Raw genomic sequence first — 22,500 nt, forward strand, 5'->3', positions numbered from 1 at the left:
CATTTCATTCGTTCATGTAAATTATCTTTGTAGTGTCGAGTACAATAATTTCGGATTAGTGATGATTATAGATAGAGTTTCTTTATAGCGGTAAGTTCGATAATTACAGAATAGTTTACCACTTCCAACGTAATCGCAGAATAATTCCTCTTGGAAGTTGATAATCTGCGTATAGTGTCGTACAATAATCACACACCAGTTCCTTTAGGTAAACTATTTGTTATATTGGCTAATATGATAATTATAGAATGGTCAATCAACAATGTTTCCACTAGGACGAATAACCCCACTCGCTTATGAAACCTCAGTTCCATGGTATAGCAGGTCGACGTTTTACTTAAAGAATATCCACACCTTTCCAGTTTTGGATGCTAACCGGGGTAACTCAATCATCTTCCAAGACTGAATAACATTATGCTTGTGGCGCTTCCTGGCTTTCCACTTTCCCTTACATATCCAGTCACGCGGCAATTTCAAAATACACGTTAGAATATTTTCGCGAACGGTGAGTTTATTTGACGGTTTAAAATTGTTTGGATTTCTCTCTTACTTGAATCACGGTTGGTAAAATAAAGTGAGGATGTTGTGAAAGAACAAGAAAAGAATGTTCCCTCGTGCAATTGTGGGGCATGTGGAGGCACCTGGCAGCTCCCCTACTCCCCTTCCTTTAGTCTCCACCTCACGTAGTCACTGCTGCAGACGATGGGAGACGGCAGAGTTCATGCTTACAAACCACAATGTAGTTTTATAACATGCTTTCAATATGAACCGTACTGTTTTCAGTAAAGTAAAGGAGCAAATGATAGTATACTAAATAATAGTACGTGTTCACTAACAAACTTAGGTACCTTATTCCCATCACACACACACACACACACACACACACACACGATTGTTAGCATACATCATATGGAAGAACATCTAAGGGCCGTATTGTTAAATCTCTTCGTATCACCACTACCTAATCTACTCACCAAAACACCAGTACATGTTCCTCGCTTGGCACCACCCAGATGGATCACCGGGCAGTGTTGGTGTCCTTCAGCTGACACACACGAGCGTTCACTGGGGCTGAGCTCTCCCAACTAACCCTGCCATGACCCTCAGCCTACACCTCGCCTGTCACCTTTCCCCCCCTCCCCCCCGCCAGCCATTCTATTCGGGTAAGGCACATGACACAAGAATAGCAAGGAGATGAAGTATCAGGAGACTTGTAAGGTCCAGCACCCAGGCCGAGAAATCTTAAGTCATCATGAATTGGCGGATGTATTTACTTATCAATTCACTTATTATTATTATTATTATTATCATTATTATTATTATTATCATTATTATTACTTCGAGGGATGGAACACCGTATGAGGAGGTAAAGCCTACCTTAATGATATCGAAATACCTCTATCGTATCACCACGCTCCCTACACCATTCCAGTGACTAGCTTTTTTTTTTTTTCAGTCCCTGGATCATCCTAGTCACTCTTCTTTGCACAGCCACAACTGTACACCGTAATGTAAGAGAGGCCTTATCAAAGCACTAAATGCACTGTTTTATAGGCCGCAGACTTGTAGTATCACTTTGTTTTCTCTCTCTCGAAGATTTAGCTATCTCCCTGGCCTTTAAGCTGCTGTTATATATTGTGCATCCCCGCTCTCTCTCTCTCTCTCTCTCTCTCTCTCTCTCTCTCTCTCTCTCTCTCTCTCTCTTACTTCTTACGTAGAGAACGCTACCTCATTGATATCGAATTTCATTTCACACTTTTCTGTCCAATCATACTTTCTATCCAGTCCTGTCTTATCTTCGTAATTTGGTGTCATTCGCAAATTTACTGACGTCACTACTTACTAGTAATTCCGGAATATAATGATGCTAATAATGGAGGAGGAGGTGAGAAGAAACAAGTGCTGGGAGGATAGTTTATTCCCGACTAGTTTCGCACAAGTTTCTTCAGGGGAACTAGTCGGGAATAAACTCACCTCCCAACACTTGTATTTCTTCTCACCTCCTCATCCAGCTTGTCGGAATGTCTGAACAACAATAATAATAATAATAATAATAATAATAATAATAATAATAATAATAATAATAATAATAATAATAATAATAATAATAATAATAATAATAATTATAATAATAATAATAATAATAATAATAATAATAATAATAATAATAATAATAATAATAATAATAACAATAATTATAATAATAATAATAATAAGAAGAAGAAGAAGAAAAAGAAGAAGCGGGAGAACAAAAAACAAGAAGAAGAAGAAGAAGAAGAAGAAGAAGAAAAAAAAAAAGAAGAAGAAGCAGAAGAAGAAGAAGAACAAGAACAAGAACAAGAAGAACAAGAAGAAGAAGAAGAAGAAGAAAAGAAGAAAAAGAAGATGATGATGAAGAAGAAGGAAAAAATAAATAAATAAATAAACAAATGAAAATAACAATGAATTCAAGGACATTAGTTACTCATATAACTTCTAAGATTTGTTCTAGAGCAAACAAAAAGTGACCTGAAAAAAATAAATAAATGCAGCAGCTCAGTGATACAAGACGGAGGGCAGTCCGATGTGCTACTGACAGACTGCGAAATTACTTCCACACACGAGCAGACAAAATGTGAACAAACTTGTAACTTTAAAACTTTTTTCCCTAAACCCTTGAAACAGCTATTCTTTGTCAAATGAACGGTTGCCACTCAACACTGAAGAACCAGTGCCAGGACCTGCTGAAGCTGTCGGTGGTGTTCCCAGTTTTTACAAGTCTATCAAGATGGCTGCCATTCCTACGATGCTCACTCTGAGCCTGAAAGAAAGAAAAGGAACAAACGCAGAAGGAAAACCTTGGAAGTAATATAAAGCGATATATGGAAGAAACAAAGATGTAAATATTTGCCATCATGCTTACCACGTCATCAATATTCTCCTAATTATTATAAATTCTTGTTATAGTTAGAATAATGTTGGAAGAGAGATTTATAGTTACAATAATGCTGGAAGAGAGAATTAATAAGAAGCAGCTACAAGGAGCCAGTAGGCTAGTAGTAGTAGTGACAATGTGCATATAAAGTATACACACTACAATCAATTTCCAATTATTCATTTTATTTATTTTTTCTTAAGCCCCAGTTAAATCTGTACACACATGTGCACTCTTTTTTTTTATGCTGCTGCTGCTTCACTTTCTTCTTCTTCTTAAAGCCACACCTTCCTGTTATGGCAAAACAGCCCCTCCAAACAAACCTTCCACACACCGTGCCTTCTCTCTCCTCACCCTTCACGCCCCAAACCTGCGATCCCTTCCTCACCATCTCTCTTCACTCAATCTACAAATGTCTTGTCGCACCGATGAGGATCACAATAAGTATTTAATTTTAAAATCGTTTTATACGATAAAAAGTTTGTTTACCCCAACGTCCAGCTCTCGTAGCAGGAGGGGGTGAGGATCGCACAGAACAGGGCGAGGTTCCCCAGGTGGGACTCAGACCAGCAGTATGCCTGCACCAGGGCAGAGTCGGCTGCTGCCAGGGACGACTGATAGTTTAGGGACTAAATTATCAGTTCAGGGAGTCACGAGGCAAGCCACCAGGGAACAGCAAAACTAGAATAAACTAAGAGAAAATCTGACGCATCCTCACACAATAGACACGATGGACGTCATCCACTTCGTGAAGGGCGTCCTTCAGTGAAAACACAGAACATTGGAAAGGAGACCGTCAAATGAAAAGAAGGAGTACTCCTGAACCACAGCACCTCAGTGGAGGGAGAATTATATTGGAAGTCAATTCTGCGGAACGGGCAGGTGTCCACCACCACCACCTGTCCTGCAGGATAGGTATCCACCGCCACGACCATCACCTGTCCTGCAGGGCGGGTATACACCGCCACCACCTGTCCTGTAGGACGGATATCCACCGCCATGACCATCACCTGTCCTGCAGGACGGGTATCCACCGCCACCACCTGTCCTGTAGGACGGGTATCCACCGCCACCACCTGTCCTGTAGGACGGGTATCCACCGCCACCACCTGACCTGTAGGACGGGTATCCACCGCCATCACTTGTCCTGTAGGACGGGTATAAACCGCGAGGACCATCACCTGTCGTGCTGGACGAGTATCCACCGCCATGAACATCACCTGTACTGCAGGCCGGGTATCCACCGCCACCATCTGTCCTTGTAGGACGTGTATTCACCGCCACCACCTGTCCTGTACGAAGGGTATCTAGCGCCACCACTGTCCTGCAGAGCAGGTATCCACCGCCACCGCCTGCCCTGCAGGACGAGTATCCACCGCCACCACCTGTCCTGCTGGACGGGTATTCACCGCCACTACCTGTCATGCTGGAAGGTTATCCACGGCCACCACCTGTCCTGCGGGACGGGTATTCACTGCCATCACCTGCCCTGCTGGACTGGTATTCAATGCCATCACCTGTCCTGCTAGACGGGTATCCACCGCCATGACCACCACCTGTCCATCTGGACGGGCATCCACCGCCACGACCTGTCCTGCTGGATGGGTATCCACTGCCACCACCTGTCCTGCTGGACGGGTATCTATTGCCACCATCTGTCCTGCAGGGCGGCGGGTACCCACCATACCCGCCGCCATGACCATCACCTATCCTGCTGGACGGATATCCACCGCCATGACTGCCACATGTCCTGCTTGATGGGTATCCCCCGCCACCACTTGTCCTACTAGACGGGTATCCACCGCCATGACCATCACCTGTCGTGCTGGACGGGTATCCACCGCCACCACTTGTCCTGCTGGACGAGTGTCCACCGCCAGACATTCACCTGTCCTGCTGGATGGGTATCTACCGCCATAAACATCACCTGTCCCGCTGAACGGGTATCCACCGCCACCACCTGTCCTGCAGGGCGGGTATCCACCGCCGTGACTATCACCTGTCCTGCTGGACGGATATCCACAGCGACCACCTGTCCTGAAGGCCGGGTATCCACCGCTATGACCATCACCTGTCCTGCTGGACGGGTATCCACCGCCACCACCTGTCCTGCAGGGCGGGTATCCATTACCACCACCTATCCTGCTGGACAGGAATCCACCGCCACCACCTGTCTTGCTGGACGGGTATCCACCGCCACCACCTGTCCTGCTGGATGGGTATTCACCGCCACTACCTGTCATGCTGGAAGGTTATTCACGGCCACCACCTGTCCTGCGGGACGGGTATTCACTGCCATCACCTGTCCTGCTGGACTGGTATTCAATGCCATCACCTGTCCTGCTAGACGGGTATCCACCGCCATGACCACCACCTGTCCAGCTGGACGGGCATCCACCGCCACCACCTGTCCTGCTGGACGGGTATCCACTGCCACCACCTGTCCTGCTGGACGAGTATCTATTGCCACCATCTGTCCTGCAGGGCGGGTATCCACCATACCCGCCGCCATGACCATCACCTATCCTGCTGGACGGGTATCCACCGCCATGACTGCCACCTGTTCTGCTGGACGGGTATCCACCGCCATGAATACCACTTGTCCTGCTGGACGGGTATCCACCGCCACCACCTGTCCTGCAGGGCGGGTATCCACCGCCACGACAATCATCTATCTTGCTGGAAGGGTATTCACCGCCATGACTACCACCTGTCCTGCTGGATGGGTATCCACCGCCACCACCTGTCCTACTGGATGGTTGTGCAAAGCCACCACCTGTCTTGCTTGACGGGTATCCACCGCCATGACTACCACCTGTCCTGCTAAACGGGTATCCACCGCCACCACTTGTCCTTCTGGACGGGTATCCACCGCCATGACCACCACCTGTCCAGCTGGACGGGCATCCACCGCCACCACCTGTCCTGCTGGACGGGTATCCACTGCCACCACCTGACCTGCTGGACGGGTATCTATTGCCACCATCTGTCCTGCAGGGCGGGTATCCATCATACCCGCCGCCATGACCATCACCTATCCTGCTGGACAGGTATCCACCGCCATGACTGCCACCTGTCCTGCTGGACGGGTATCCACCGCCATGACTACCACTTATCCTGCTGGACGGGTATCCACCGCCACCACCTGTCCTGCAGGGCGGGTATCCACCGCCACGACAATCATCTATCTTGCTGGAAGGGTATTCACTGCCATGACTACCACCTGTCCTGCTGGATGGGTATCCACCGCCACCACCTGTCCTACTGGATGGTTGTGCAAAGCCACCACCTGTCTTGCTTGACGGGTATCCACCGCCATGACTACCACCTGTCCTGCTAAACGGGTATCCGCCGCCACCACTTGTCCTTCTGGACGGGTATCCACCGCCATGACCATCACCTGTCCTGCTGGATGTGTATCCACCGCCATGACCATCACCTGTCCTGCTGAAATGGTATCCACCGCCACGACCTGTCCTGCAGGGCGGGTATCCACCGCCATGACCATCACCTGTCCTGCTGGACAGGAATCCACCGCCACCACCTGTCCTGCTGGATGGGTATCCATCGCCATGACCATCACCTGTCCTCCTGGACAGTCATCCACCGCCACCACCTGTCCTGCTGGACGGGTATCCACTGCCACCACCTGTCCTGCTGGACGGGTATCCTTTGCCACCACCTGTCCTGCAGACCGGGTATCCACCGCCATGACCATCAACTGTCCTGCTGGACAGGAATCCACCGCTACCACCTGTCCTGCTGGACGGGTATCCACCGCCACCGCCTGTCCTGGAGGACGAGTATCCACCGCCACCACCTGTCCTGCTGGACGGGTATTCACCGCCACCATCTGTCCTGCTTGACGGGTATTCACAGCCACCACCTGTCTTGCTGGACGTGTATCCACCGCCATGACCATCACCTGTCGTGCTGGACGGGTATCCACCGCTACCACCTGTCCTGCAGGGCCGGTATCCATTACCACCACCTATCCTGCTGGACAGGAATCCAACGCCACCACCTGTCTTGCTGGACGGGTATCCACCGCCACCACCTGCCCTGCTGGATGGGTATTCACCGCCACTACCTGTCATGCTGGAAGGTTATTCACGGCCACCACCTGTCCTGCGGGACAGGTATTCACTGCCATCACCTGTCCTGCTGGACTGGTATTCAATGCCATCACCTGTCCTACTGGACTGGTATTCAATGCCATCACCTGTCCTGCTAGACGGGTATCCACCGCCATAACCACCATCTGTCCAGCTGGACGGGCATCCACCGCCACCACCTGTCCTGCTGGACGGGTATCCACTGCCACCACCTGTCCTGCTGGACGGGTATCTATTGCCACCATGTGTCATTCAGGGCGGGTATCCACCATACCCGCCGCCATGACCATCACCTATCCTGCTGGACGGGTATCCACGGCTATGACTGCCACCTGTCCTGCTGGACGGATATCCACCACCATGACTAACACCTGTCCTGCTGGACGGGAATCCACCGCCACCACCTGTTCTGCAGGGCGGGTATCCACCGCCACGACCATCATCTATCTTGCTGGAAGGGTATTCACCGCCATTACTACCACCTATCCTTCTGGATGGGTATCCCCCGCCACCACCTGTCCTGCTGGATGGTTATAAGAACATAAGAACATAAGAAATAAGGGAAGCTGCAAGAAGCGACCAGGCTTACACATGGCAGTCCCTGTATGAAACACTCCTACCTATTTCCACCTATCATCCCCATCCATAAACTTGTCTATTCTTCTCTTAAAGCTCTCTAGTGTCCTAGCACTAACTACATGATTACTGAGTCCGTTCCACTCATCTACCACTCTATTCGAGAACCAATTTTTTCCTATCTCCTTCCTAAACCTAAATTTTTCAAGCTTGAACCCGTTATTTCTTGTTCTACCCTGGTTGCTGATCCTAAGAATTTTGCTTACATCTCCCTTGTTATAACCCTTATACCACTTAAAGACCTCTATCAGGTCCCCTCTTAACCTACGTCTCTCTAGAGAATGTAAATTTAACCGCTTCAACCTCGCTTCGTAAGGAATACTCCTCATCCCCTGTATCCTTTTAGTCATTCTCCTCTGTACTGATTCTAATAGACCTATATCTTTCCTGTAATGTGGGGACCAGAACTGCACAGCGTAGTCTAGATGAGGTCTGACCAGCGCCAAGTATAACTTTAATATTACCTCCGGCCTTCTACTTTTAACACTCCTAAAAATGAATCCTAGTACCCTATTTGCCTTGTTTCTGGCTTCTATGCATTGTTTCCCTAGACGGAGTTCAGAGCTAACTATAACTCCTAAATCTTTCTCGTACCCTGTACCTACCAGAGTTTGGGTGTTTAATGTGTACCTATTGTGTGGGTTTCCTCTACCTACGCTAAGCACTTTGCATTTATTGATATTAAATTGCATTTGCATTCTATCCGTCCATTCATTCATTCTATCTATCATTCTATCTATGCAGAGCCACCACCTGTCTTGCTGGACGGGTATCCACCGCCATGACTACCACCTCTCCTGCTGAACAGGTATCCGCCGCCACCACTTGTCCTTCTGGACGGGTAGCCACCGCTATGACCATCACCTGTCGTGCTGGACGGGTATCCACCGCCACCACTTGTCCTGCTGGACGAGTGTCCACCGCCATGACCATCACCTGTCCTGCTGGATGGGTATCCACCGCCATGACCATCACCTGTCTTCCTGAACGGGTATCCACCGCCACGACCTGTCCTACAGGGCGGGTATCCATCGCCATGACCATCACGTGTCCTGCTGGACGGGTATCCACCGCCACCACCTGTCCTGCAGGGCTGGTATCCATTACCACCACCTATCCTGCTGGACAGGAATCCACCGCCACCACCTGTCTTGCTGGATGGGTATCCACCGCCATGACCATCACCTGTCCTCCTGGACAGTCATCCACCGTCCTGCTGGACGGGTATCCACTGCTGGACGGATATCCACCGCCACCGCCTGTCCTGCAGGACGAGTATCCACCGCCACCACCTGTCCTGCTGGACGGGTATTCACCTCCACTACCTGTCCTGCGGGAAGGTTATCCACGGCCACCACCTGTCCTGCGGTACAGGTATTCACTGCCATCGCCTGGACGAGTATTCACTGCCATCACCTGGACGGGTATCCACCGCCATGACCATCACCTGTCCTGCTGGACGGGCATCCACCGCTACCACCTGTCCTGCTGGACGGGTATCCACTGCCACCACCTGTCCTGCTGGACGGGTATTCACCGCCACCACCTGTCTTGCTGGACGGGTATCCACCGCCATGACTACCACCTGTCCTGCTGGACGGGTATCCATTGCCACCACCTTTCCTGCAGGCCGGGTATCCATCGCCATGACCATCACCTATCCTACTGGACGGGTATCCACCGCCACCACCTGTCTTGCTGGACGGGTATCCACCGCCATGACCATCACCTGTCCTGCTGGACGGGTATCTACCGCCACCACTGTCCTGCAGAGCGGGTATCCACTGCCACCGCCTGTCCTGCAGGACAAGTATTCACCGCCACCACCTGTCCTGCTGGACGGGTATTCACCGCCACCACCTGTCCTGCTGGACGGGTATCCACTGCCACCACCTGTCCTGCTGGACGGGTATCCATTGCCACCACCTGTCCTGCAGGCCGGGTATCCACCGCCATGACCATCACCTATCCTGCTGGACGGGTATCCACCGCCACCACCTGTCCTGCTTGACGGGTATTCACCGCCACCACCTGTCCTGCTTGACGGGTATTCACAGCCACCTCCTGTCTTGCTGGACGGGTATCCACCGCCATGACTACCACCTGTCCTGCTGGACGGGTATCCGCCGCCACCGCTTTCCCTGCTGGACGAGTATCCACCGCCATGATCATCACCTGTCCTCCTGGACGGGTATCAACCGCCATGACCATCACATGTCCTGCTGAACGGGTATCCACCGCCACCACCTGTCCTGCAGGGCGGGTATCTAGCGCCTTGACCATCACCTGTCATGCTGGACGGGTATCCACCGCCACCACCTGTCCTGCTGGACGTGTATCCACCACCATGACCATCACCTGTCCTGCTGGACGGTTATCTACCGCCACCACTGTCCTGCAGAGCGGGTATCCACCGCCACCGCCTGTCCTGCAGGACGAGTATTCACCGCAACCATCTGTTCTGCAGGGCGGGTATCCACCGCTATGACTATCACTTGTCTTGTTGAACGGGTATCCACCGCCACCACCTGTCCTGCTGGACGGGTATCCACCGCCATTACCATCACCTGTCCTGCTGGACGGGTATCCACCGCCACCACCTGTCCTGCTGGACGGGTATCCACCGCCATTACCATCACCTGTCCTGCTGGACGGGTATCCACCGCCACCACCTGTCCTGCTGGACGGGTATCTACTACCACCACCTGTTCTGTGGACGGGTATCTACTGCCACCACCTGCCCTGCTGGATGGGTATCCAATGCCACCACCTGTCCTTTAGGACAGGTATCCACCGCCATGACTACCACCTTTTCTGCAGGACCGGTATCCATCACCATCAATACATCCCAACACCACACCGCCACGCTACCTCCTACCCAGTCCAGTCACGATTGAACCGAAATATTTCTAGAATTCCGAGTGATAAAAAAAAGTCTATTGCAATATTTTTCTTGTATAGTTTAAATCATCATTCTCTCTCTCTCTCTCTCTCTCTCTCTCTCTCTCTCTCTCTCTCTCTCTCTCTCTCTCTCTCTCTCTCTCTCTCTCTCTCTCTCTCTCTCTCTCTCTTGCTTTGAACTTTCGCTTCTCAGGCTCCGGTTCACTCACGGTTCAAGTTCCAGCCAAGGCGAGGACAGAATGCCAGGTGTGTGCGCTGCAGGATCCGAATCCAGCGTCCTCCGTCAGATGAGACTATGCGTGCGGTGCGTGGAGGGAGATAAAGGGAGGGTGTCGTGAGGTACAGGTAAGTAAACAACTCAAGTACACTACTGTGGCACTGATGACGCGACCGACAAAAAATATTAGAACAGTACTATCCAAATAGTTATGATTTCAAAAGGTATAGCGAACAACTTTTTTTTAATTATATATTCTTATTTGCAAGAAATCAAGTATATAAAAAGACCTGAATAAAAGGACTTACTAACATCATAAGAAACGTATCATTAAATTTTGCCTTAATAGTCAAATTTCGTTCTACATGAAGTGTGGACGTACTTACCGTAAGTCTTCATGTTGGAAGAAAGGCTGAAAACCCGGGAAGTTAATTTTTGTGTAGTCTCTTGAACAGCTTCACTTGACACTGACTCTTCCGGTCCATCACACTCCGCTTTCTTGGAACATTCTTCGTCTACATTTACCATTACGGAATCATGATCATTTTGCTTTAAGTCTTCTGATTTAGGATCTCGACCACTACAAACTTCATTCTGGTCTACTGTCTGTTCTTTTCTTAAATCTGAGTCGCAATCACTGTCGACGTGGTGCCGCGACTTGGCTTTTGGCTCCTTGACACCGCCGTCCCCACAACCTTCAGCATCACACCTGCCAGCCTCACCTCTGTCATCCGTGACCTGAGTCTCCTCGTCCTGCTTCTCCTGCTTGAAGTGAACGAATTCTAACGATATGTCAGATTTGGTAGACTTGACTTCCCCATTAACTTCCCAATGTTGCTTGCCCTGATTTTTCCAGAGCTTCGTCTCCCACTCGAGGGCTGTAGAGATAATTGGCACATGTAGGCTCACCTGCCAGTGTTCTCTGAAAGTTAAGAGAGGACTCATGGTTATAAACAATTGTCTAATGTAATCTATCAGTGCTTGAAAAGACATTTTACAGAAAACTTTTTTTCGAAACAAATGAAGTATTGGCACCTTCAAACACATGACTGCAAACCTACCCAGTGTGTGGCGTGACGGTGAGGTTCAGGAGACGCCGACGCTTCCCCGGCATCAGCGAGTCCACAGATACGCCAAAGATGGATTCAGAGAACTGAGTGCGCACCACCACGCCCCGTCCTGCCTCGGTTCCGGCTGCGTCTCGCTCTATACGAGGTATAAACAATCCTTTTAATTCGTTGCCTCAAGGTATATCATAGACTCCTTTATAAAGAAATCTATGGTTGCATCTTTTAGAAAGGAAAATTACGACTCCGACTATAGCAATGCCTTTCATATTTTATGCAATTTTTATTTCTTCCTTTTTCTTTTTCTTTTTTTTCCCATCCTAACATTAAATTTAACCGCATCCATATATATATATATATATATATATATATATATATATATATATATATATATATATATATATATATATATATATATATATATATATATATACTCGTATAACAAGAAAATCTATAAGGCAATATTCTCACGCTCTCTCACCTCTTCCTCGGGGTGCCACGCTACGCTCACCAACTCCTCAGCTGATCCAACGCCCCCCACATGCTGGTACCTCTGCGCCACGATTTTGAGCGCATCACCTGTGTAGCCACCTGTCACCTGGAGGACGCGACCTGAGTAATTCCCGGTGACATTGCATCCACAGTTAGTCAGGTCAGTCTGTGAACAATGACATCTTACATTAGGCGAGTGGGAGGAGGTGTGTGTGTGTGTGTGTGTGTGTGTGTGTGTGTGTGTGTGTGTGTGTGTGTGTGTGTGATTTATTCCAGCAGGTGTTCAGCTTGAGTCTTAAATTGAAAAAAACGTCATTAAATTTAGTTAGTGTATTGTTCCTTCTTTTAAGACACGTTAGGTTATGCACCCACCCACCTGCACAGCCAAGGTAAGGGACCGGGTGGAGGGAGAGGTCCCCACTCTGAAATACAAGAAAAGTTGAAGCTTCTCTCTCTCTCTCTCTCTCTCTCTCTCTCTCTCTCTCTCTCTCTCTCTCTCTCTCTCTCTCTTTCTCTCTAATACATTAGTTCACTTAGAAATAATTTCTACCCTGACCAAACCACTTAAATGACATGTCGCTGAAGGACCACGACCAAATAGTCTCATTATATTGAATTTATAGACATGTAATAAAGAAGTGTCCTATAGCTGTTATTTTCACGCTATAGGTATATCAAATAGGGCAGTGATTCCTAACCTTTCCCAAGTTCATGCATCCTTCCATGAGCTTTTGAGATATTCATGTACAATTAATTAAAAGAAAATCACACTTTTCTCTAACTTTAAGACTGAAAATATATAAGTAATAGTACTTATCTATCCATCTTCGGTGCGGCGTATTAAGTGTTACCTGAGAAATGTTTGAGTGGAGTCATCAGTTCGGTTTAACGTGTAAGCGGTGACCAGGCGGAAGGATGCTGCCGATGCCTGCTGGCTGTGTGCCGGGATCCCCACCACTGTTACCAGCATCAACGCCGCACCTAGAGTAAGGGAAAGATGGTTGTATGGTTTATGACAATACACATTTCATTCGTTCATGTAAATTATCTTTGTAGTGTCGAGTACAATAATTTCGGATTAGTGATGATTATAGATAGAGTTTCTTTATAGCGGTAAGTTCGATAATTACAGAATAGTTTACCACTTCCAACGCAATCGCAGAATAATTCCTCTTGGAAGTTGATAATCTGCGTATAGTGTCGTACAATAATCACACACCAGTTCCTTTAGGTAAACTATTTGTTATATTGGCTAATATGATAATTATAGAATGGTCAATCAACAATGTTTCCACTAGGACGAATAACCCCACTCGCTTATGAAACCTCAGTTCCATGGTATAGCAGGTCGACGTTTTACTTAAAGAATATCCACACCTTTCCAGTTTTGGATGCTAACCGGGGTAAGAACATAAGAACATAAGAAATAAGGGAAGCTGCAAGAAGCGACCAGGCTTACACGTGGCAGTCCCTGTATGAAACACTCCTACCTATTTCCATCTGTTATCCCCATCCATAAACTTGTCTAATCTTCTCTTAAAGCTCTCTAGTGTCCTAGCACTAACAACATGATTACTGAGTCCGTTCCACTCATCTACCACTCTATTTGAGAACCAATTTTTTCCTATCTCCTTCCTAAACCTAAATTTTTCAAGCTTGAACCCGTTATTTCTTGTTCTACCCTGGTTGCTGATCCTAAGAATTTTGCTTACATCTCCCTTGTTATAACCCTTATACCACTTAAAGACTTCTATCAGATCCCCTCTTAACCTACGTCTCTCTAGAGAATGTAAATTTAACCGCTTCAACCTCGCTTCGTAAGGAATACTCCTCATCCCCTGTATCCTTTTAGTCATTCTCCTCTGTACTGATTCTAATAGACCTATATCTTTCCTGTAATGTGGGGACCAGAACTGCACAGCGTAAACTCAATCATCTTCCAAGACTGAATAACATTATGCTTGTGGCGCTTCCTGGCTTTCCACTTTCCCTTACATATCCAGTCACGCGGCAATTTCAAAATACACGTTAGAATATTTTCGCGAACGGTGAGTTTATTTGACGGTTTAAAATTGTTTGGATTTGTCACACACGTGACTACTCTACCACGGAACCAGGTGCCTGCCTCTCAACTCGTGGCGCTGCCACGTGTATAGCTTGAGGCATACTGGATACGTGACCTCTAGCAGGCTACCAAGCCGATAACGAGGGGTGGAGTTCCATCGAGCTTCAGTCTCCTCCAAGGGTCGCTACAGCTCTGAGTTCGCCTTAGCATACGCTGGGAGCCTCATATACACTCGAGAGCGGTGGTAAGAGTTACACCAGTGTTACACACCCACACACACATAAACACACACACACACACACACAAACACATTTATATTTATTTTCTATTATGTATATGTAAAGGTGTTTATTTTTGTAATTTGTATCTATATGCATTTACTAACTTGGCTTAAGTTATTAACTGAACCAGTCTTTTAAGTTATTCAGTCCAGTTCAGATTGCCACTCCTTGTTACTTACTTTTACTTACTTAAATAATGTTCAATTTTGTATTGTTACTTAATTTAAGGGTTAACTTTAAGATATTAAGTACCAGTTAAAATGTCTCCTTTTCTCTTTTCTTTTTACCCTTCCATTGTTAGTGTGAGCAACACCCCTTCATGGTCCATCCCCTAGAGTTCAGTCTCTCTCTCTCTCTCTCTCTCTCTCTCTCTCTCTCTCTCTCTCTCTCTCTCTCTCTCTCTCTCTCTCTCTCTGACATGTACGGCATAGAAATGGTTATATTATTTTACCTGGAGATTTATATTTATTAGAGGAGCAACACAGGCAAATAATGGACACGTCAAGTGCAATCCAGTATCGAGCTCAAGTATTTTGTCTTGATCCTTTTTTTCATTAACCGGCCAATTTACTTGACGTATTAACAAAAGGCCAATGAATTTCCAGTTTGACTTTTTCTTTCATAGTACAAAATGTTTAAGTGTTCGTTATTATTCGTATGAAAATTAACTTAAGTCTTCAATTACCCTTCATAGGACAGTTATTTTATTTTTTTTTCTTTTGTCATTAGAATTTTGTTTTATTGTTACTATTCATAAGATTTTTTTTTGTTTACTTTTATAGAAATATATATCTATGTTTTTATTACGACCCAAAGAACAATGAACGTAAGATTTAATGCCATTTACTGGACAAGCAATATTCAAGTTCACGTTACCATCCCCCGTCCTTGCAATCAATCAGCCAAGCTTTCAACGTGCAAGAGAAATGCCGTGTCTTCTCACGTCCCTCTACCCAACAACTGTCGCCCCGGGGACGCACAGAGGGACAAGTGTTCTGAGTGGAGCATTGGCGCGAACGTGACTGACGGTGAGGGAATTAACTCAAAACATAACAACCACTGGCCAACGAAATTATTCCTAAAACAAGCAACGTTTATGAATACTGAAAATTATTCGTTCCATTTAGTATGATGTAAATTAGTCTCTCTCTCTCTCTCTCTCTCTCTCTGCGGTAATGATAACATATCTTGTAGTTGTGTCAAAGTATCATTCATTTAATCTCTCTCTCTCTCTCTCTCTCTCTCTCTCTCTCTCTCTCTCTCTCTCTCTCTCTCTCTCTCTCTCTCTCTCTCTCTCTCTCTCCTACCTACTAAACACGCCACCTACAAATTCTCTCTCAATATACCACGCGTATAAATAATCTTCCACCTTGTATACAGCTGCCATCAATTTCCCCCTGCAAGCTGTGAGTTATCCCGCACTCTACGCGCCAGTAATGAAAAATAAGGAGGCTGTGGCGTCCAAGTTGGTGGGAGATGCATCGCGCCATCATATGCACACACTGACACGGCACGAGCAAGGGGAACGTGTGTGTACATGCTGCTTCGTGTTTGTGAGTTATGCGAGTTTTCTTTGGCTATTTTACTGTGTTAATGCTGCAGTTTATAACACTAAAAAGCACTGTATGTAATTATAACAGGCATCTACGATAAAGAAAATAGATCAAATTTTTTTTTTTTTTTTTTCACTGTAATGCGCTAAACTTTGCAACACAAAGTACTGCACACAATTTTAATAATCACATACGTATGTACAAGACAGCAAATTACAGTAGAATTTTTTTTTTTTTTTTTTCATTATGTAATGAAGGGAAGAAAATGAGAGAGTAGTTTATCAGTACAAAGCTGTGTGTCATAAGCAGTGAACAAGCTTAATCACAGACCTGTTATCAAAGGCCACACTGGTAATTAGTCTGGCTCAGGTTTTTTTTTTTTTTCTTTTTCCTGTGAATGATGCAGAATCCTTGCTAAATAATAATTAAAATCCCAATAAAGACCTAGAAAACTATAATGACTATTACTACAGCCTGTGAAATGTTGCGATAAGACGTAGAAATGTTTGATAATGTTGTGCGTCCTCATCCAAGTCAGATTCAGTGGGAACACGTTCTCCCTGGCCGTCCTTGTCCACATGTCACATTCGGTGCAGTTCAAACTGAAGTAAAAAATGCACCACCAGTTTTGTTCACGTGACAATGGTCAGGGTCAGACTGCGCTGTGTCTTGTGTCTCCACGAATACCTCTGGCTGCTTCAATTGATTGGTTCGTTTTTCTTCCTCTTTTTTTATTCATTTTATTTATTTTTCTTCCTCTTTTTTTATTCATTTTATTTATTTACTTATTTCTTTTTCTTTTTTTTTTTTTTGTTATGGTTAGTGGAAGACATGCCTGTGTTAAGTACTGTGGCAGGTGGGGAGGTGTCGTGATGCACCTGTACTCCACACTCAGGTGATGAAGTAACAAATATACATTCGTACCTTAATAACAAATCGTAATTTAACCACTTAATCATAGCGACAAAATAAAATAAAAAAATTAAAATTAAAAGTCTAGAGTTGAAAAACAGTGTGTTATGCAAGTCAGTAAACAAATGACAGCTTTGGTGGCAAGATAAAAACAAAAAAGTGTTGCAGTTTTATACGGTAATCGTAGTGAATATCCTTCCCAACATTAAAAAAATAAAAAAAACCAATGGCTATGTCTTGTATGAATTAATTTTATTTAGTCCACCAGCCGTTCCTTGGAATCTACTCCAGGGTGACTATAACAAGTTTGCATTTGCTCCGTTTCCTAATACTCTCCTCCTGCATACTGGATTCCCTGTCGCCCGCCCTCCCCTTATCTCCCTGAAGCATTCCAACACTGTCTTGCTATCTGATGAGGCACTACACACTACTTTAGTCAGCACAACACTTCACACAGAGTTAAATATCCTTATTTCCACGTTCCTGATCCTACCGTAACAATATACATGAATACACAATTTTATGTGTGGCAAGAGGACTCTTCTATAATCATTATAAGAAGGAATAAAAAAAAAAAAAAGCCGTAGAGGACAAGAGACTTTATGGCGCACAATATTTCACTGAGACACGAGTGTTCATTTTTCCGCGTCTCTTCAGCATACATACAGATGAGGGGCGCTGCACTAAGGGGACGTGACTGGATGAGCGCGGGTAGGGTGGCCATGAATGCGGTGGAATGGCGGCCCTGATGGTGGTCATCCACCCATTAAGTGTTCCCCGCCCCTCAACTAAGAGAATAAAAAGTAAATAAAAAACAGTTTTTTTTTAAATATTGACCCATAAATAATTTACCGTTACATGGACACTTTTAAGTCTCAACACACTGCCGGTGGCTGGGAGCACCAAACACTGATGCTGAGGCACGCTAAAAAGGCAATCAAGGAAGGTCAGTACCCCTCTACACTAGGATATTTAAGCTTCCGAGTAAAATAATAAGAGCTTGCTCTCTCTCTCTCTCTCTCTCTCTCTCTCTCTCTCTCTCTCTCTCTCTCTCTCTCTCATGGTAATTAGTGCACCAGGACTCCCCACATGTGCACTACACGTGGTGATGGCGGCACGAACGGAATGAATTAAACATACGAGTTAGTCGGCAGCCAATCATCGTATTACCAAGGCTAATCAGGTGCTCACTCCCGCATGTTTTGGCAGACTAACGACCCTCACTGAATTAATTACGAGGATCACTTATATTTCTTAACTCTTACAAACACAAGGTCTCATCCTGGAACCCTCTGCTCTTGTGTGACGATAACAAGCTCAACTTTGCTTTTCATTTTTTTTTTAGTACCGCAGCAGCAGCAGATGAATACTCTAGCTAATATTTTCATCTTTTCAATGTCTGCCGTTTTCTAGAATCTTTGTCTTATTTGACCTACTTTCCACTTTCCAAAATGACCCAGGTGACCTCGTTTCTCCCATTCCCTATTATCACCATATCCGTAAAAAATGTCCTGCCTTTCTACATCACGTATAGCTACTATTGTCAACACCATCCAAACTATACTTAACTTCTTAACTACTTTCCCTGTTCCCTGTTCTTCTCTGAAAGGTACTAATCGTGATCACCTTGACGCAAGTGTTCTAAGAAATATGAGGCACCATTCTTGTTCTCTGTAAAACAAGTGTATTTGAGAAAGAATTAAAAATATACCACTTTAATACTGTAAGATTTCCTAGTGATATCCCATTGCAAGCACTTCTGACCTCCTATAAGATTCATTGAAGACATCATACCAATATCAACATCACCAAGTGTTGAAATTACAAGGATTAGGTAAAGACAATCAGTCACTGCTAGCATCCAAACTAATATTATATTCCTCTCCCTCCTTTGCATAATTGATCTTTCCAAGCTTATGATGCAAGGCTGAACCTTCAATATAAGCAAGTCGTTATAAGAATTAAGTATATCAAAATCACACGAAAGAGGAAGAATGACTGGCTTTCAATATCCTTCTTAAATTAATAAGCTTGTTCTTCTTCCTCACACTTCCACAAAATGAATTTCCACAAATAGATGACCAAAGCGACATTAAATTAACTAAAGTAAAATCCACATAAATAAAACACTAGAAACACGAAAAAAAAAATAACGAACTATTCTCAATCCCAAAGTTGGATTCTTCTAATATAAATATGAGAGAGAGAGAGAGAGAGAGACAGTCACCCCACCAAGCGCCACTCGGCAGGATGTCCACTGTCCACTAACCAGCAAGGCCACGTAGCAAGCTCCACCTCACTGTTTACTCTCACTCCACTCCATTAAGAGAAAATTGAACTTGTGTGTACAGTAATGTGTGGCGGGGGATTCAGGATAATGTAGGTGGATTACTGAACAGAGTATTTGATACGGTTGAGGATAATACACACACACATACACACACACCTCTCTCTCTCTCTCTCTCTCTCTCTCTCTCTCTCTCTCTCTCTCTCTCTCTCTCTCTCTCTCTCTCTTTCCACTTCTATTTCCACAAATAATTTATATTTCCACAAATAATAAGTAATAAGTTAGTAGAATAAAAAAGAAAAAAAAAACAGCGAAGCAGCATTATTTTTCTCCCCAGCAGACTTGATGACGTCAGCCATGATGGCGACGCGCACCGCTGCCAACACACCCCGAGACATCACCGTCCTCTACAAAAGGTTCTGTCGAAATGGAATGGAAAATAAGAGGCGAAGAGAGTGCGGAAATCCATTCATCAACAACGCAATCGTGACATAATCTGATTTACGCTAAAATGAGACTTGTTAGGGGGAACAGTTACTGCGCAGGTGGTTCTCCACTAGCATAGATAACCACCATCAGATCAATCAGTACTACACCACTGCTATAGTATCTTCCTTACTTAATAGATAATGCCAATGGAACAGTTAAGATTAACAAACATCGAATAAACACCACAAAGTAACGAGCCAGAGGGAGGGAGCTTTAAAAGTCGAGGAGACGAGATCCTTCTATCCTTCTCCTCCCTTTCCTCTCTCCCACTTTAATCAACATAAACACGTATCTTTTATTTCAAAAGTAGAGATTCAGAATAAGATTTGCACGTGCTTCTGTCACTTCACACATAACAAATAAGCAGTACTTATGGTAGAATTCCATTAGTCTTATTACCTACGTGTTATATTTGCATCGACATTTAAGGGTGCCAACATTTCCGAAATACGATTCAGCGCTGGCAAATATTGTAATGCCTTAAAAGTACATTTTTACAATCTTCTTCACTCTGAACAACAAAATGAATGAAACGACTAAATACAGTAGTGAGTGGTACGGCAGAACATCGTTTGAGACACACTGAAATAGAATATACTAAATAGAAAATGGAAGCAGAGCACAGATGTATCGCAAAGGTTGGTACTCCTGTCCGCTACCGCTTGTTCCGTCACTTCGCTCCTCCGATAGTCATCACCACCACTGTTTTCCCACTGTAACGACCAGAATACTGGGCTCGATTTGTACTCAGTGACGTTGTAATTGCTTGATAAGCATGTATGTAATGAGTGGATTCACGTGGAGGTGGGGAAGCGAGGGTGTGCGAGGTGATTTACGAACCTGCCGAAACAGGGAAGCCAGAGAGCAGCTGCGCGCCTGACCTCTCATGCCCCTGCCTGCCTACTTCCACCTGTACGCCTGTCCGCCTATATTTCCTATATGTATTGTTGTTTACTCGCCTTCGTGAAATGCAGCTGGAGAGCGTGCGTGTGGCTTTTCTTCCTGCCCCCTACTTCCAACGTAACACCACTCCCTGCAATCACACCTACCTTGCACATGTACGATATTGCCTCTGGAATCATTAAGTTTAATAAACAACAAAGCATTAACATTAATTACAACTCCCGGAGAGCTTCAAGAGTCAAGACAAGACGTTACCAAACAAGCCTACCCACTAACTACCCTTATATAGTTCTCACTCCTTCACCTCAATTTAACTCATACTACGGTGGAAATCAAGACAAATCTCACCTTCTGTTTCCACAACGTAAAGGCCCACACGTCCATCACCATATATCGTCACGAGGGTTCTTTCACGCTCACTCAGTACAAAGCAACAGCACTACGCATCGCCGCTGCTACCTGAGACTGCAGGGAGGCGCCGGCGAATGACTGCGGCTTGTGCCCACCTGTGACGTAATTCTCGGATGGCCATGTGCAGGGCTACCAACTCTTCCACCACGACATACCTGCGGAAGGTGGACGTTTATCTGTAAATATATGATTACAGATAAAGGATATACATACATGCAATACATACATATACATACATACATACATTCATATGGCAGTGTCAAAAGTATATATATTGAACCATGAAACTGACCCAAAACACACACACACACACACACACACACACACACACACACACACACACATATATATATATATATATATATATATATATATATATATATATATATATATATATATATATATATATATATATATATATATATATATATATATGTCCTGTCTAGTCCTTTGCTCCACTATGATCCCCCGTCCTAGCCTTCCCCTTTCCCTCCTACCCTCCTACTCCCACACACGCTCGTCCTAGGCTTGGAAGCACAATGTCTGCACGAATTAACTCAAACAAAAGTCATCTGTCATCTACCACGTCAAAGCTTTCAATACCTAACACCAAACATTATTCCAAAGTACACGCAGATCCAGAACACACACACACACACACACACACACACACACACACACACACACACACACAGTGTCAAGCATACATCTCAGAGTTGTCAAGACAAGATAAAAGATTTTTTGATAACGAAGGTAATGATATTATGACGGAAATGAAGCTACGTTAAAGTAAATTAATTTCATAGCACGGGCGTCTCTCTCTCTCTCTCTCTCTCTCTCTCTCTCTCTCTCTCTCTCTCTCTCTCTCTCTCTCCATCGGGTGTTTTTCCGTTCCTCTGTTAATTCCTGATTATATAGATGGGAAATATCTTGCTAGCAGAGAGAGAGAGAGAGAGAGAGAGAGAGAGAGAGAGAGAGAGAGAGAGAGAGAGAGAGACGTACACTGACACTAAATAAACAGTGTTTGCATAACAATTTTCAGCCGCACTCAAACTGAACACTGGTTTCATCGCATGTTGCACGACGGTATCAAACCTACACTCCACAGAAATAAAATAAACCAAGCACTGAAACCACACATTTCTTTTTCCTGCATACCACATTTTGTCTCAGAAAACGTAACGAGGTGCTACGTGTATCCACTGGGCTGAGTTATTCCTCATAGAAACTTTTATGAAAACAAAAACAACAACAAAA

General features: G+C 45.3%; 1 protein-coding gene and 1 long non-coding RNA gene across 4 annotated transcripts in view; one reads left to right on the forward strand and one right to left on the reverse strand.

The window, feature by feature from the left end:
* The window catches only part of LOC135116135 (uncharacterized), a 24,150-nt gene extending 2,754 nt beyond the window's left edge, over positions 1 to 21,396 (reverse strand). The window contains exons 1-8 of one of the 2 annotated variants that reach the window (XM_064033358.1): positions 21,181 to 21,396; positions 13,194 to 13,323; positions 12,719 to 12,764; positions 12,332 to 12,508; positions 11,845 to 11,989; positions 11,170 to 11,705; positions 10,776 to 10,859; positions 10,324 to 10,574 (exon numbers count right to left, since the gene is read on the reverse strand). In XM_064033358.1, coding sequence (XP_063889428.1) covers positions 10,540 to 10,574; positions 10,776 to 10,859; positions 11,170 to 11,705; positions 11,845 to 11,897 — 708 coding nt within the window. In that variant the 5' untranslated portion in view covers positions 11,898 to 11,989; positions 12,332 to 12,508; positions 12,719 to 12,764; positions 13,194 to 13,323; positions 21,181 to 21,396 and the 3' untranslated portion in view covers positions 10,324 to 10,539. Of the gene's footprint in view, positions 1 to 10,323; positions 10,575 to 10,775; positions 10,860 to 11,169; positions 11,706 to 11,844; positions 11,990 to 12,331; positions 12,509 to 12,718; positions 12,765 to 13,193; positions 13,324 to 21,180 lie in introns of those variants that run through there. The other variant, XM_064033357.1, reaches the window with a different exon arrangement.
* Positions 13,729 to 17,949, forward strand: LOC135116136 (uncharacterized). Of its 2 annotated transcripts, XR_010276185.1 has the most exons (4): positions 13,729 to 14,651; positions 15,591 to 15,716; positions 16,069 to 16,241; positions 17,811 to 17,949. It is a non-coding gene; the product is annotated as an uncharacterized LOC135116136 (long non-coding RNA). The 2 variants fall into 2 exon arrangements; XR_010276184.1 differs by lacking the exon at positions 15,591 to 15,716 and having other exon boundaries at positions 13,731 to 14,651; positions 16,093 to 16,241.
* Positions 21,397 to 22,500: the final 1,104 nt, after the last annotated feature.

The sequence above is a fragment of the Scylla paramamosain genome, chromosome 30, assembly GCF_035594125.1.
Source record: "Scylla paramamosain isolate STU-SP2022 chromosome 30, ASM3559412v1, whole genome shotgun sequence".
Lineage (NCBI taxonomy): Eukaryota > Metazoa > Arthropoda > Malacostraca > Decapoda > Portunidae > Scylla > Scylla paramamosain.